The sequence below is a fragment of the Capricornis sumatraensis genome, chromosome 7, assembly GCF_032405125.1.
Source record: "Capricornis sumatraensis isolate serow.1 chromosome 7, serow.2, whole genome shotgun sequence".
NCBI lineage: Eukaryota > Metazoa > Chordata > Mammalia > Artiodactyla > Bovidae > Capricornis > Capricornis sumatraensis.
In genome coordinates, this window is record NC_091075.1 from 45,867,308 (window position 1) to 45,885,008 (window position 17,701).

At 37.0% G+C, this 17,701-nt stretch overlaps 1 protein-coding gene across 3 annotated transcripts in view; it reads right to left on the reverse strand.

Moving 5' to 3' along the window:
* The window catches only part of PPARGC1A (PPARG coactivator 1 alpha), a 327,111-nt gene that overhangs the window by 22,370 nt on the left and 287,040 nt on the right, over positions 1–17,701 (reverse strand). For all 3 annotated transcript variants that reach the window (XM_068975651.1, XM_068975649.1, XM_068975650.1), the window contains exons 4-7: positions 16,835–16,957; positions 15,769–15,973; positions 11,816–11,861; positions 11,633–11,706 (exon numbers count right to left, since the gene is read on the reverse strand). In XM_068975651.1, the coding sequence (XP_068831752.1) occupies positions 11,633–11,706; positions 11,816–11,861; positions 15,769–15,973; positions 16,835–16,957 (448 nt within the window). The remainder of the gene's footprint in view (positions 1–11,632; positions 11,707–11,815; positions 11,862–15,768; positions 15,974–16,834; positions 16,958–17,701) is intronic.

Here is a 17,701-nt window from a genome sequence, read left to right on the forward strand (position 1 = left end):
TTGTTAAATGCCAGGATACGTTTTCCTCACTTTCCTGAGATTTCAGTCAATGGTTAAAACTCATAGAAAAACAAAGGAAACTAAATTCCTGATAAGACCTGAAAAAGTGACTCTGTCCCCGGAAGCCTCTGTCACCAAGGAAAGACAGATATACATTGCAAGACTGCAGTGAAAGCCTTGATATTTTGTATTTCAAACGCCAACGCTAACAGATCTTGCTTCCCAGGAAACATGAACGCATCACCACCAGGCAGAACCAAAGTTCAGGTTCACAATGGTATCCTGTCGACTGTGTTATGGAAAACGAATGCAGTGGTACTCAAGGGACTCAGTGAATGGCTTTGGCCATGTTTGTCTGCAAAGAACACTGGGGAGGATGCAAGAGGAGTAGGAATTTTTGTACAATGAAAGATCTCTACCTGTGGTGTCAAAGAATTAGGTAATTAAAAAAAAAAAAAGATGCGATGGCAGCAAATGCAGGGCAGGGTGGGGATGACATAGGCAACTTCAAAGTAAGTTCAGTAAAATATGGTCTGCGAAGGCACGGCACCAGACAGCTCTACAACCTGACAGGAATGATTCTTTGTCTCCACAGTTCATTAACTTAGTAAACCATGGCTAATGTAGGTATAATACATTCTTGTAAGCATAACTAATACATTCTGTCTAAAATATGGTTCTGCCACAGAAACCTAAGTGAACAGTAACACTAAATATTGAAGTGCTGGCGGACCATTTCATTTTGAGCAGCACGTCGGGGTAGATTATGAGGTTGAAGGACAGAAATGAATCCAAACTTCGGCAATTAGCTAATTTAAAAAAAGAGAGAGAAAAAATAGTGGCAGAAGGGGGGACATCTGTAAATTGTTGCCTTTCCTGCTTTTCTGCAGAAGGACAGAAAATTCCATCAGAAGTCATCGTGGGAGACTATGTGAAGGCTGGCTGGCTCTGTCAGTTTCACCCCGAGTAAGTCCTACTCAGCCCTTTCTGCCCAGGAAGAAGAATTGTGGAATGGCTGCAGAGTTGAAGGAACTTTGAAGAAGGGCAGGCTGCAGTTCAAATGACTTTATGCTTACAAGGAAACATTTTAGTTTACAATACACTTTTTATTTAGGAGGATGGGTGAATGCTATTCAGCAAAAAAGAACTTCAAGTCTGCTAAGAAGCCTGGGGTGAGACTTAAGGCAACTGCACATTTCAAGGAAAATTCTACCTTGCTGGAAAAAAATATATGTGTATGTATATATATATATACACACACACACACAAGTAGGTCACAGACAGCCACATGAAGTTTTGGTATGAACAAGAAAACACTGCTTCTCTCCCCTACTTTACAAGAAAGAAAGGAAATTAATATTTTCCTTAAAATGAAATATTTTTACACTAATATCTGGTAATATTTATCATACATAGCTAATTCTCCCCAAATGAGGGAAAGACATGAACAAAAATACAAAGAGGTGTGATTGTGGAAATCTATCCCAGTTCAGAAAGACAGGGAAATGCAAACACAAAGAGAAGCAAACACTGCTCTTCCTTTGTGACACATCTGAGTCTCAGAAATCTTCCCTTTATTAGCAGCCTACTGTATGCCTGCTCCCCCTACTCTTTGCTCAGAGATAATAGAGAGGTAACATTACTGAATGAACCTCACCCTTCTTGTGTTCTCTCTTCATAGACAAGTGTATCTTTTGCTCAATCTGAAAAAATTCCTCTATGGCCAATTTTCTCTCTTCCTTCCCCTCCTCCGTCTCCTCCTCCTACTTCCCTTCATTCTATCTTCTCCTTCTCTTGCTTTCCTTTCTTTCTTTCTTTCCCTGTCTCTCTCCCTCCTCTCTCTCTCCTTGTTCCCTCTACCCTTCGCACTGCCACATACATATACCCCGATTTCTGTTAACGCTACATGCTCTCCTGCCTTCAATTACCACTACAACAAATTTAAAGATACCAGTTCTCAGCAAAGAAATGACAAGATCTCAAATATTTCTCACAGGAAGCTAAGATGCTCAAAGAAATAATGATGAATAATCTCTCTTTACTGAGTAAATAACAGTCAAATATTCCAAATGACATAGCCCTTGAATTAGAGGAAATGACATTCAACATCCTCAAATACAACTCCATAAATCTTTTCATGATACTCTGAATTGGGGTAATTTTTACTTTTCTAATAATTTACTGCCAGGATCACTCACTTATCAGATATTGCTATATTTTCACACTTATCTCTTTCTGAATGTGAATTATATCTTGTCTCTTCAAATAGATTAGCAGCTCTCAGAGGAAATGTTGCTTGCGCTTATTTTTGCAAAATGTTTCACTCGTTTTTATTTTTCTAGATCCTCCTTTACTCGTAGGTGTTCTATTTCAGTGGCCCAAGGATCACTTGGGAAGCTGGTCAAATATTTTTAATGACACAGTTCACAGACCACTTATGGAGAGCCACGGTCCTGTCGTGTCTGTGTGGCACGTTGCCTTGATCTCAGGTAGCTGTATTTTGACTGACACTGTAGACTTATAAAAAGAAACCCCAAACTTCAGAAACACCAAATTAGGCCACTATTAAAGAGAGACTAGTCCTAAAAATAGCTCAGCTATCTAGGGATTTTAAATATAGAAATTCTTTTTCGTCTTGAACATTTGAAACCCTTGTCCTAGTACCTAAGCTCATTATCGCTTAAATAACTGATTCTCAAGTTGCTCTTGGGAGCACCGACACCCTGAGTAGTTTCTTAGAGTTAAAAACAAAGCCTTTCATGTCTTTCACATTTTAGATGGGCCATGGCAATTCAATAGACATTCACTGAGGACCTACTATGTGCCAAATAGCCTACCAAATGCTGGCATTTCAGGGATTCAGCCCTCAGGACTTCGTAAAGAGATCACCCTTTAAAATCTGCAGTAAGTACATGTTCTTATGTATCTGCTTAAAATTTACAGAAACACCATAAGATAACCAGATAGACCTTATGAGTGAAAATATCAGGGCTGATAAGTTTCGATTGGCACTGCTCATTAAATCAAATATAATACTCAGTTGATGGAAGTTATTTTTGGATTAGGAATAGGTGGACAGGAAAAAAATAATTCAGATCATTCCGTAAACTTTTTACTTTTAACTGAAAATTTCTTTAATTCAAGGAGATTATCCCAAAGCAAGACTGAGACATCTTGAGGGTCACAAGAGTTCATGGGACCAGAGTCTCATTGAAAATCTATTTCCAGATAGAGTTCCTGAGGTCCAGAGCAAAACAAAACAAAGTGAAGCAGAAGTGTCAGAAGTATTCTTTTTTTGTTTCTTCTAAATGTGATGTCCAAAGTTTAGGAGCCATGGACAGGACAGGGAACCCTTTGCTGCTCCTGAACTAATTTGATTTCTCTAACCCCATCTCCTCCATCCAGAAGGTTCTCCCTTGGGGTAGGAGGGCAGTCAATACTCAATTCCTCAATGCCACTACCCCTGTCATCTTCCCACTAATCGCCAGACTCTCAATTTCATCCCACAAGCCTAAATCAACAGTGCTAATGCCTCCCATAACCTCTGGATTATTTCCTGTGTGTTGATTTTCTGGGGAATGTGTACATTTTGGTGTTGACAGTACAAGGTATATTCCATGCTCTCTCTTGAACTTAGCAGGTTTTGATAGATTTATGTGAGGACAGATGGCCATTACAGGCTGAAGGCTGACAAGAGGCAGTTCAGAACATTGTTAACACACTTGCACAAACTCTCAGCAGTGCAGCACTGTGCAGAATGTAATTCAGACTATAGCTTTTTTATTGCTGCCTATTTTCTTTTGTCAAAAGAGCCTGCTGTGCAGAGCAACAAATGGCTGCTATTACCCAGAATGTAATGGGTGTCAGACAAATCACGTAACACAAACAATCAAGAGTATGTAGGTCATATTTCAACAGAGCACAACCTTAGCAATATTTATGATTACTGCATTGAAATGTGCTCTATAATAAACAAGTACCTCTACATCACTCACACTTATGCACTTCTGCACAGCAAATCTGGAGGAAGTGGTACACACTCTCCAGTTATCTTTTTAAGCAAACCTTTAAAAAAAAAGTCAGAGACAAGTTTGGTTTGGTTTTGTGTTTCATTATGTGATATAAAACGATTTCCTTTGAGGAGTTCTCTTTTGGGTTGGTTTGTTTAATTGAATGACTCTAATAAATGGCGAGTCCTCTATTCTGTATTCTGTGCTCCACTATCCAGCCAAAGACTTCAGCAAGATTTTTTTAAATAGTTTACGTAGTCTTATGGTTTGCATTTGACACAACCTCTTGCTAAATCTGAGACTTACTCTGGAGTTTGACAGTGGGATTTTTCTTATGTTACATGCCAATTCAAAGATTTCTCAAGGAAAGAAAATGAGAAGATGATTTTCTAATTTTCTTAAAAACTTACCAAAGGAGGAGGACTGGGCAAAGAGGTGTGTGACTTGAGTTCATCCACACACTTTTGGCTTCAAGAACTCGGAGTGGGTGACAAGGGAGCATAGGAAGGCCTGAAACTCAATCAGTTTACTGCTATTGTTACTGCTAATATTCTGTTTATAAAAGTTCCCCCAGTACTCTTTCTTCATCCCTAACTTCCCCAAGACTCACTGGATCTTTACAAGAGCCAGCGATCAAAGTGTTAACCCCTGGCACAGAGGGCCTCTCCCACACCCTGCTCTGGTACCCAGGCTGGCATGTCCACTCTGACTGACGGAGCTCCCACCTTTCCTGCTTTTTAAGCATTTCTTATGTCACTCCTGATTACTGCGCAACAAACTGGCCTTACAGAAAAACTTCAGAACATGTGTCTGACATGTCTCCCATGACATGTGTCTAATGCCCCAGCTTTCTCATGGAAAATGTAGAGCTGTTATCCATTGGCCCTCAGGCACTTTCCCACAGAGCTGGGGCAGGAGAAGCTGTCAGGGTGTCTCTCTCACCAAACCCCTGAAGTAGATGTGGGAGAGAAAACTGCTTTGCTATCCTTGGCTTGAAAGAAATTAGACAGTACCATTTCCAGAAAAAAAACTGAGGCACTTTTCAGACGTTGAGGCAAGAAGAATGAGATTAAAACAAGAGAATGAAGGATATGCTTGAAATATGGAAGAAATTCCTGTCAGGACAAGTTGCCAAACACTGGAATGGGCTGTAAAGAGAATTTGTTGGGTCTCCCTTTCTTGGCTTCTTCAGCCATAGGAATGGATTATACGGCCTGTCAAAATCTCTTTCTCGTTCTCTGTCATTGTGGCTTTCCTTTAAAACTACCAACTACTACCACCAAAAAAGAAAAAAAAAAAAAAAACTCCTTCTCATATTTTGCTTTGTTCTATCTCCTCACAGATAAGTCACATACAGAAGATGTATATAGCAAGAGCGTATAGCAAATGTATGCTGTTTGTCAATATTCCATCCAGCAAAATCACCTTTTAAAAGGACAGGAAATCAGAAGTCCACTATCGTGAGAACCATGGGGAAAACATACATGTCAGTGGAGGAAAACATTACTAAGGCCTCCTGTGTTAGGGTGATGAGACTGCTGGCGGTTTTGTTCTTTCTTCCCAAATAGTTTGAAAATAGTTATATTAATTCTTATTACTTTTATAGTAACACAATAATGTTTATATATATAGGTACTTATAAATACATATCCATGTCTATACATATATACCTATACGCAGGCGTGCTCAGTCACGTCCCGCTCTTTGCAACCCCATGGACTGTAGCCCACCAGGCTCCTAAGTCCAGGCAAGAAAACTGGAATGGGTTACCATTTCCTCCCCCAGGAGATCTTCCTAACCCAGGGATCGAACTTGCACCTCCTGCATTGGCAGATAGATTCTTTACCACTGAGCCACCAGGGAAACTCCCTATATATATATATGTATATATACATACACACACATACACATATATATATATGTACTATATATACACATATATATAAATAAAAATTGGGGAGGGGTTGTCACTCACTTTGTTACCTAAATCAAATTCCTTCATGTCCTGTGGTTAAAACCATCATCGTGTTGAGCTGACATTGCTTTGCCATTCCCATTTCAGAAACAAAAATTCTAACACTCTGAACATCTCCATATGCAATAGATTTAAATGCCTTCTGCCAAAAGAGCATTCTCTTTTTTTCTCATCTTGCTTTACTAACAGTTATTTTGAAATCAAATTAGTTTTTACACCTGTAAAAGAGATGCATTTTTTTTTTTTTAATCAGCCAAAATGAGCTAGTTTAGGACAAACACAAAGTCAGACCAGCTGGTGATACCTAATAAAGCAAACTTCCTAACTCATCCCTCCTGTTCCCCTAAGACTCTGCAGATGGGGCCAAGGGATTATTCTGGAGGTCTTAGAATTTTGTTGACTCTTTACATTTTCACTTAAACATTTGGAAAATTTCACTAAAATTTGCAAGAGTAAAGAAAAAGAAGACACAAGAAAGGCCTGGGTAACAGCTTGATCCATGTGCTCTGTTGTAACTAAAGGCATTAAATGTATACAGCAAGAATCAGCAAATCAACAACCTGAATGCCATCCCCATCCTGTCTACCTCTCTGGTGCCCCAGAGGCAGGCATCACTAATTGATCATGACATTCCCACTGAGTACAGACTTGGCCTTAGAATCCTTCTCAACACAATGCTTCTGGCAGCCAATACTAATCAATGACACTTGGCAAGTGAAATAAAACCTATTTAACATAACAGATGTCCACCACTATCTTTAAAATTCAGGCTTCAGGAAAGAGCCATAATCTCTAGTCAGACAGAACTGCTTTGAACCCAGGGTCTACCACAGAGCTAGAATCAACATATTTTCCTTAACAATTAAGTGGACAGACAGTCAAAAACTAATATTAACATATGCGAAGTGCCTATTAGTGAGTGCCTAGCCTCTAGGACTTGTAGTAGCAAATGAATGTCCAAGGGGAGACTTTTCTACCTTGATTTGGTAAATCTCACACCCATACCAAAAGCAGTATATGTTCAATTTCATGGGAAATTAGGGAGATTTTACTATAAAAAGAATACTTATATAAAATAATATATAATTTCATAAATGAAACAGGAGATAATATTAAGACCAATGAAAGGAAAGAGGTAAAGGTAGCCAAAGTTGAAGAGATGAAAGTTACAGTGACTTCCATAGATGAATTTAATGTAGAGTTAGTAATTGAATAGCTAACTGAACACATATGCTGGCACTGGACTAAGCTTTTTTCATGTTTTAGCTCACTTAATCCTCACAGTGACTCAATGAGATGTAGGCACTGTGATCAGCTTCATTTGATACAAAGCATCCCGAATCTTACAAAATTTAATTAAATTGACCAAAGGCCATACAGCTAGATTGGGGCAGATCCAGAATTTGAACTTTGGTTTGTCCAATATCAGAGCCAAGGTTTTTCACAACTTCACTAAACTATGCTGGTTTTTAAAATATCATTATAAACTACTTTCATTTGAAGTTCTTCAGTTTATAAAGTATATTAGTTCAGGCTGTACTACATGAAATCACCATTTTTTTCATACATCAAAAATGTTGAATATTGACAATCTTATATTTCAATTTATAATGTGGTATCTTTTGCTCCAGAAACATCTTCTCCCCTTTCCACCCACGCATGTAAAAATCAAATGCAAATATTTTTCTCCCTTGAATTCAGTTCAGTCGCTCAATCGTGTCTGACTCTTTGCAACCCCGTGGACTGCAACACGCCAGACTTCCCTGTCCATCACCAACTCCTGGAGCTTGCTTAGACTCCTTTCCACAGGTCAGCTCCGTCATTCACTGCCTAATGGTATTGCCTTAATGCTTTCTTCAATTCTGAATGCTCTCTACAATTCTTTGCAATCTTTTGCACAATCATGGTAACTTGAAGCCATGTGAAGGGTTCCCTCTGATAACTTGTTTTCTCCCTTGGATGATGCTCTTGAGGCACAATCAGTGTTTGCCCATCCTTCAAACACCACTACACAAATTTTACTGAAGATGTTTAGTGGAGATAGAGGTACTGTCTACCATTTCAAACCCACAATACCTCTATAAAAAAACAAAACAAAAAGAAAACTCTCCTCCCCGGTCCCTTCCTCCCTATACCATCCTCCAGGCAAGTTTCAAACCTCTTCCAGCCACCTTCTGCAGCCTCCAGGTTCTTTTTCATCCCTTGATTTTCCTGTAGCTGGAAATACCTTCTGGTATGTAATGCAATTTGACTTTGCATCAGCTTATGTGATTTGTATCTGCACTCATTACCACCTTGCTCAACAAATGAAAAACCAATCTCTGGACCCACCTTCCTTAGAAAGTAGTAAAATATTATAAACACTAAATATTATCTTCCCTTCATGTTACTTGGGCTATATGTATTATTTTCCAAACTGACTATAAGCCCACATCTTAAAAACAAGAATATTTATTTAGCACCTTCTATGAGCCAAGTATAATATTCTATGCTTTACATGGATTAGTCTCTATGTCTTATGCTTGTTATGCATTTCCCAAAACCTACTGTGTTGCAAGCATAGAGCTGGTATTGTATATGTTATATATATGGGTAAACTGATTTCCATGGTACTCAATAACCTTTCAAAGCACTAAGAAAGAGGGATTTAAACTAGTAAGATGAATTCTGATTCACCAACAGAAATAAATTCACTGTACTGTAGATATTTTTAAGGGTGGCAAGTATTTTTTTAAAGTTTCTCTTATAAAATCTCAATAGTATGACCTACTAACCTTTCAAATGTATAATTAAATTATTTAATGTTAGGTCAATAAGAGAAATAGTAAAATTTCTGACAAGAAGAAAGTTAAGTGCTTTTTTGTAACACTATAATCTCCTGAATAGAAGGAATGCAATTTAAATTATATGATATACATGTAAATTAGCAAACACTGTAAAAACAAAGATACCCAATCCTAGCTAGGATGTAATAAGGCAAATATATCTACACTTTTATAGTAAGCGCATGAGTAGAAACACATCTTTTGACAATATGGATCAAAACCCCCAAGATATTTATATCCTTATGTTCAATATTAATGAGTACTAGAAATTTATTTTGAGAAAAATAAGAGTAAAAAATTTATAAACAAAAATTTCCACCCTAGTGCTATTTCAGAATAGTAGCACTTTAAAACAAACTAAATGTATAACAGTAAAAGTATAAATAAATTTTTATACATTTTGAGGTATCCACTCAAACCAATGTTACATAGCCTACTAAAAAAAAGCCTGATAATAAAGGGTCTCTGATAATATAAACCTTCCATATTTAAAATGTTAACTGAAGAAACAGAATGCAAAATTATGTGTATACAAAACTGTCACAGATGTAAAACTATTCATAGAAAACAATTTAGAACTATACACAATTTTCCACTAGTTTGTATTTCTGACATTTTTTATAGTAAGCTTATATTATTTATAAAAATTTTTAAAATGGTTTTCTTTAATGGAAAGCTTGGTATTGTTATATGTAGTGAAAGCTTTCTCAGTCCTTTCTAAACCGAAGTAACTTACACACACTGAATCCAGAACACTCTCAATTAACGGAATTCCTTTCAACTGGATTGTTGCTGCTGCTGCTGCTAAGTCTCTTCAGTCGTGTCTGACTCTGTGCGACCCCATAGACGGGAGCTCACCAGGCTCCCCGGTCCCTGGGATTCTCCAGGCAAGAACACTGGAGTGAGTTGCCATTTCCTTCTCCAGTGCATGAAAGTGAAAAGTGAAAGTGAAGCTGCTCAGTCGTGTCCAACTCTTTGCGATCCCATGATCTGCAGCCCACCAGGCTCCTCCGTCCATGGGATTTTCCAGGCAAGAGTACTGGAATGGGGTGCCATCGCCATTACTAGAGCCAAAGTAGTATATTTTCCCAAATTTGGTAATGTCTGTTATACTGGTGACTGAAATTATGTAAAATAATAAAACATTATGTAGATGAATGAAATAGGATTAAGCCAAGTTTATATAGAAAGATCCAATAAAGGTATGTTACTAAAAGAAGGGCTGTCAAATGAAAATACTGGGAAAACATGGGGAATTATGATTATGATTTATATTAAAAATCATAAAAATCTAGAATGATTCTGCACTCAGGCTACCACACAAATAGCCTTAATTATTTTTCCTTCAAAAAGCAAGAAAAGACAAGTAAATACCATCCATGATACATTATTAGGGATGTTTGTACCACAAAGATGAATGGATCCCCCATTAGTACATTTTAGTTCAGTGCAAAGGTCTTATACCAAAAGTTTCATATTTGAATACATAATTTGTATGTTTTAAGCAGAAGCAAAACAATTAAACTGTGTATACTTCAATCAACTTTTTAAAATAAGCCCACCAAATACTCACTCATTGGTTAGATAAGGAGTCTAATGTACATAATATATACACACAAAAGTTACTTATAATCATGTGTAATTTTAATTTATTTAAGAAATGATGTTATGTATATATTTTATATGTGAATACATGTGTGTATATGTGTATTTGTAACAATATATTTATACCTGTATACACATACATAAAATATATATAAATACCATGAAATTATCTGCTCTACTGCTTGACCAAATCATGCAATCATGCAATAGACCTTTCATAAGGAGGTAATTTAGCAAACTCAGAGTGTGAAATTAAACTTAGCAACAATGACCACGGTGCGTGTAGGCACCACAGTTCTGGTTGAAAGCGTCTTGTTTAACTTACTGTTCCTTTACCCTTATCAGCAATGGCCAGAGCCTAGGAACTTCTTGTTTAGACATCCTAAGATTCACTTTCTAGTGAGGTTCAAGTACCTAAACCTAAGCTCTTACTGCAAAGGTACCATTTGCACCCCACTCAGATGTCTGCCTAGGAACTCTTTGGATTTGTAAGTCTCTTAGGGATTAGTTCAAGTTTTTAAAGCTTCTTCCTCTTCAGGATGTGGAGTAAGACTGGCCAAATAAATTCAGAAGTCCAAATGGTGAAGGAAATTGCTCTTGTTTAAAATATATAAGAACATTTTGTTTTGGTGAATGGGCATATTTTCATTTTTCTCCTTTACTGAAAAGACATAAAAACAGTATCAAATATAAGAGAGCATTATACTATTAAGTATAATAAACAGTAACAACATATTTCAAGTAAACCTGAGTTCAAACTTTTACTCTTTGCTTTCTAGCTCTGTGATCTTGGGCAAGTTACTTAACATCTCTGAACCTTACTTCCTCATCTTAAAAAACAAAAACACCACCATCTTCATGAGGCTCTTGTGAAATTAGCTAAAAGATTTTTATGCTTGGCATATTTATTGAGTGGAAGACCAATAAAGGTTCATTTCTCCTCCTATTCAAGTTTTAGTGTCTTAATTGGGAGTAGGTTTATTTGTGGACCCAAATCAGTAATATACATTAGAGAGTCTGTCCCAAGTCTGACAAACAATAAATGTCTCCTCTTAAAAAAATAAACAACTGAAAATATTTATAGATAACTTCTTGTTCAATGTTGTTTATACTCTTAGTTAATTTCATTAATTGCATAGAGACTATACTTTGTTTAATATACATTTCACATACACACTCATCCATTCAAAAAGGTCCAAATGAAATGTAAGACTTACCTGCAGTTCCAGAGAGTTCCACACTTAAGGTTCGCTCAATAGTCTTGTTCTCAAATGGGGAACCCTTGGGGTCACTGGAAGATATGGCACATTTATAAAAACAAACTGAAATGGAGTTGCTGTAGCCAAATGTATTAGAACCCCCTTCCCTTTCTGAAAATGGTTACATTTCTTAATACTTACTTTGGTGACTCTGGGGTCAGAGGAAGAGATAAAGTTGTTGGTTTGGCTAAAGGAAAAAAAAGGAAACTAATTATGAAACATTGAGTGTTTTTCTGATTTGGTTTCTTTCTACAACAGTCAAGTTGGAAACTGGAAACAGGAAAACTAAAGTAAGGAAATCCCTGAATATTGGATCAAAGTCAGACAACAGTCCATTATGCTAAAACAAATTCCAAACAACATTTGCATCAGTAGACTATCATTTGAAAACATACGAAAACAGAATTTTCCCCAAAATGTAGCATCACTGTTAAGGATACAAAATTTGCATAAGACCATCAGAGAAAAATAATGTTTTCTATTTTAATTTGGAATATAGTACACGGTTTGTTTAGACACGAAAACAGCAGAGTAACTACAAGACGACAGAACGTTATGAATATTCAGTTGATTTTTCTCCTAAAATGTATAATTTTACATCTAGCTTTGAGAATAGGTTATTTCTATGAGGCCAAACTCCCTCAATAACCATTCTATCTGCTGAAAATTAATTGAGAGATCATGACAAATTATAAACACTGACCCAAATAGTTTAGAAGGGTTCAGATCCCCAAATCTGATAGACAACTAAAGTAAAAATAACGTTTATCAGTTGAGAGACCTATAGACTTGCAAAGAGAGCTCATCTACTTTTTTTGATGTTTCCTGAGTCTTACCTCCTACAGGAGGCATTTCCCAATTATGAAGGGTGGAGTAAGAATCTTCTCACTCCAAAATTTCAATTGCTTCTCCTTGGCAGTCTTGTATTTTGAACAGAAGGAGGAGAAAACTGGTGAGAAACGTACTTGGGGTATACATCCACATATTATGTGTATATAGATATATATATATACATATATATATGCTTACCTATAAAGATATATTTATATGTATGTAGGTTTTGTCATTTTTTCTCGTTAAAATAACTACTTTCAAAAGGTCAAGAGGTAGTCATTTATGTAATGAAAATCATGGACTTGAAACCAAAAAGGTCTTTAGAATAAATTTTCTTATTTTATGGATGAAAAACTTGAGACCTAAGATGCTTAATGATATTTCCAGGGCCATAAAACTAGTTACTGGCAGAGTTGGGCCCAGAATATGTTTTCCTTCTCCTATTATCAAAAAGAATTGCATTCAATAGATACTAAAACAAATTAATCAACCTCAGTAATTAAGGTCCCTTGAAATGTGAAAATATTATTTATGTCCAAATTAGGTTGAAATTAGGTACTTTACTTGGACAAATAGTATTTACATATTTAATTTGTAGATTTAAAATTCATTTTCAAGCAACTGAATGTTTATCATCTATCCAGTGTGCATCCAGAAATATGAAGCTAACACAAATTAGGTGCACTGATTGATTGGCTTTTTCAGATATACCAATAAATAAACTGATTTGACATTAATTTTTTAGTATATCTGATATAAAGAGCCTTTCAAAAAGAACACATTTATGAAGGAACTTTACCAACTTCCCTGGTGCTCAATTAATAATTAAGATGATCTATACAGGTTCTACACAAATATTACCAGGTATGAACTATGCGTTGTCACACAATGATGTGCATTGTAAATAAGTTGCTGAAATTTCAGTTTTCAGGGTTTAGGGTAATGTTCAAAGGAAGATTTCCAAAATTCTGATAGCTGGGTACAAGTAAAGCCTATGGCAATGGAAGGAGATGGACAGGAAGTGGTCATATTTCATGAGACAAAATGCAACCAGTAAATGAGGGCCACAGCAAGGGTATAGCTTCAAGAATCCAATCCCAAAATAAGCCCACACTTAGAAAAACCAAAAGTGCTGATTTGGTTTTTTGTAAGTTTAACCACACTATTCCAAAGACTGGAAGACCAGGGACTCTGAGATCCTTGAGGACAGGAATGAATCTTTTTCATGAAGATCATGATATTTTTGATGAATGACTGCATTAACAAAGGGATCAATAAAAGAACAAATGGGCCCCCACAATTGCCAAAGCCCAGACCATTATACTAAGGAAGTGAGCTTGATGCACAACAGTACAGAAAGCACACATGAAGCTAGTGTGAAAAAATGACAATACATTCAGTAAGGAAACCTCAGAAAATTCTCTTAGCTATTGTCTCTAATCATTCATATATTTTCTATATTAAAATTCTGAATAATAAATATCCCCTGAAACTCAGCATTTATATCCTATTGGTTTTTAACAATCAGCCATAGCTACATGTTTGTTTTCTTTTAGACCTTAAGTAACTACAGGATTTTTTTTTTTTTTTTTGGTTAATAAGCTTTGTTCTGTTCTGAGCTAGCTACACTTTTGCTGCCTCACCACTGAAATATACCTTATTAAAAAAACCTACATACAGCAGGTCTCATCCAAAGAATATGTCCTTCAAAGGCCAATTTACTTTCTCACTGCCATGGTTTGTAACAGATTACAGTAATATTTAGTGGTGCGTGGACTGACAAAGTTTTAAAATCCTCAGAATCCAAAAGGACCAACTGGACAAAAAAAAAAAAAGAACAACAGAAAACCCCACACACACTTCAGAGAATGTGCTGCTGGACTAGGTTCACTCACTAAAGGGTTCTAGCAAGTTTGCAGCTTTAAATTCAGCTCTAGAAAATGAATGCATGACCAGGACCAGGCAACGACTAGTCCAGTGAGTCCTTCAATTCAGGGCCTAGAATCCCACAGCACAGTTGGTCCTGAGCTAAGAAAACTGTTCCAGTGTGTGTGTTTGAGAAGCCAATCAGGGGGAAGCGAACTAAGAGACTATGGCTCATTTTGATAAGTATAGTTCCTTGAACTGATAGAAAGGGATGGACAGTGATTTCAAGATATCCACCAAGGAAAACCTAATTAAGAGCCAATTAAAAACATTAAAGGAATATGAAAATCCCAGGCTTATGGTGAAGTAGGAATGAGAGAGGGAAATTCAAAACACTGGGAAAGAAAAGATGTATTAAAAGCAGCAGCAACAGCATACCTGTATGAAATAATCATGGTTCAAAACAGGGATCAGGGGCTACCACTCTGCAGCTGGAAGGGGAATTGGGGAAACAGAAGGAAGAAAAAGAGGTGGATGTTTATAATTGCTATTTTAGAATGTGTCTACTTCCACTACAAAGTCAGAGGAACAGATAATGTGGAAGTTAAATATATTAAAGGAACAGCAACTTTCTATGAGCTCTCTTTGGGCCTCTACAACTAGAATGCTTTGAGGGAAGACACCAAAAATAAAGAAAATTTTATATTTGCCAACAGAAGTTTTCCCCAAATCACCCTGTTCTGCTCAGGAGCGTCAGCTTTTCAGTAACGTATGGGGACAACAGAAGTCAACCCAGATGTTTAGTATATAAGCAATATATTTTTAAATAGAAAGAAAAAATTTTAAATATCCAGGAATTTCCAAATTGATAGTTACAAAATAAAATGTGTGAGTGTGCCATGTAGTCTAAAAATAGAATGTACATCATAACTGGGAGTGACTGCCTAAGTACTATTTGCTATTTCTTAAAGCATAAACAGCAATCAACAGTGCCTCATTTTTTCCCCCGTTATTGGAAGGGAAAAAAATAAAAGCTTTTTCATGAATTGGCTAGCCCAGCTTGCTCAGAACTTCAGTTATCTCAGCAATTCAGAGATTCCTACCAACATCACCTGATGTTGCAAATCCCTCTGCTCCCCATCTCCCACAACCTGGCTAATATTTCAGGTGCCTTTTGGGGATTGTGAATTGGGCTGCATTTCAGCTGAATAGGATATGTTCAATCTGGGTCCAAGGAAGGATTTTTTTTCCCTACTATCATAAAGTGTTGAACTCTCTGTCAAGAGAGACACCGATGGAACAGAAGCCTGAGGTTTGGGTGTCCTCAGCCTGGAGCAGGTTTGCTCTGCCCTCACCACCCTTACCAACAGTGGGTGTTCAGGGGTCCAGCCTACCTTGTAGATGTTGCGTCTGCGATTGTGTGTGGGCCTTCTTTTTGGAGGTGCATTTGTCTCTGCTGCTGTTCCGGTTCTCTGTGGGTTTGGTGTGAGGAGGGTCATCATTTGTGGTCAGATACTTGAGAAGCTCTGAGCACGGACGTCTTTGTGGCTTTTGCTGTTGACAAATGCTCTTCGCTTTATTGCTCCATGAATTCTCGGTCTTAAAAACAAGGCATAAAGAAAGGGAAAATTAGTGAACTGAACCTTATCAAAATGGATATAGGTTTTCTGAAGAGATGAGATTTTCAATGAAGTGTTCAGTCTAAGTGTACTAGATCTATGAGCTGTGAATAACTGTTTGCAGAACAAGGAAAGAAAATTACATTTAAAATTCCTAAATGACATTTATACAGCTTTTTATTTCATTTCTCCTACATTTCAATGTTCCTACTCAGCAACATGTAACTAACAAGACCCTACAGCGCCTTTACTGTGAATTTCAAAAAAAAAAAAAAGCTGGCTTAAACCTTAATTTGCCACTGATTGCCAGAGCCCAGTATTCACAATTCTCTTAAGTACCCCTTAACGCTCCGTTTTCACTCACAGTGAATGGCAAGACAAACATTGTTTAATACAGCCCGCTAACTGAATTATGTCATTGCCAGCATTCCATCCAATTAATGGCAGAGATAGATCTTTTGCAGTGATTCCTGAGCAATCTTTCTCAGGTTAGACAGCTGGCAAAATGGCACTGCAGCATCTTAAAGACACTCATAGATGATACCAACCTATCAGCAAATTTTATTGTAGCCCACGCTGCTGCATGTATTAATAAAATAGGCATGAAGTAACAGATGGTAGAACTTGCATTTCAATTGTCCAAAGACAAAGCATCAGTGAACTCTTCCTAGCTTCAAATAGCTAGACTACTGCTTTTGGAGACCCATTTTATAATGTTTCACCATTATGAAGTCTCTGCAGGATTCCAGCTGAATTAATACATAGGAGCCTATTGTTTATAGCTTTAAGCAAAACCTCCTTGTGACTTCCCCTCCTATATTAAAAAACTTTACAATTGTACCTTAACAACTGCAGGGTTTGTTCTGATCCTGTGATTATGGTTTGCATGGTTCTGGGTACTGAGGCCACTGCATTCATTATAACTTAGCTGAGTGTTGGCTGGTGCCAGTAAGAGCTTCTTAAGCTAGAAACAGATCCAGGAGGAGGGAAAGCGAGAAAAGTTAGGCATCTTTTAAGCATAAGAATAAGCTACTAAAACTTTAACCTTAAAATTAATTATAATTACAAAAATGGATTCACTCTAATCACAGAACACCTTAGCACAATAGCACTAAAGGAAACTAATTTTTTAAAAATTAGAAAAAGCTGGGTATTACACTACCAATTGTGAAAGTGTTACTGTTTGCCACATTTAAAACTTAGCTGTGTCTACCTTAATTTTTCTTTAGATAAAACAAGGCAAAAGAATCTTCCTAAAAAGATTCCAAATACCTAAGAGTTGAGAAAGCTGCTTTGATAAATGAAGGCTAGGGGAATGTGTGTACATTTTCCCCTCAATAACCCAAATGAATCAAATACCAATAAATGAAAGATTCTGTGATGCTTTGAATCATGTTTTTCAAATAAGCATAAAACACTACTGATTCAAATAATATTTGGGCTAAAAGAGCAAGTTTCGCTAAAAAGGACTTTTAAGAAGGTAGAGTTCTGGCTTGTAGATTAGGAGATGTGGGTTTTGGCTTAGGCAAAACATTTCCTCTCTCTTGACCTCTGTCTCTTCATTTGATTCACTGGCCTTCCAGGACCTCCCTGCTGGGACATGCAGTATGACTCTGAGTTAACAACCCCTCTCAGTTGAAACCATGGTGTGGATGGAAATGATTGGGTATTATTATATCAGAGCACTAGAGGGCAAAGCCAATGCCAC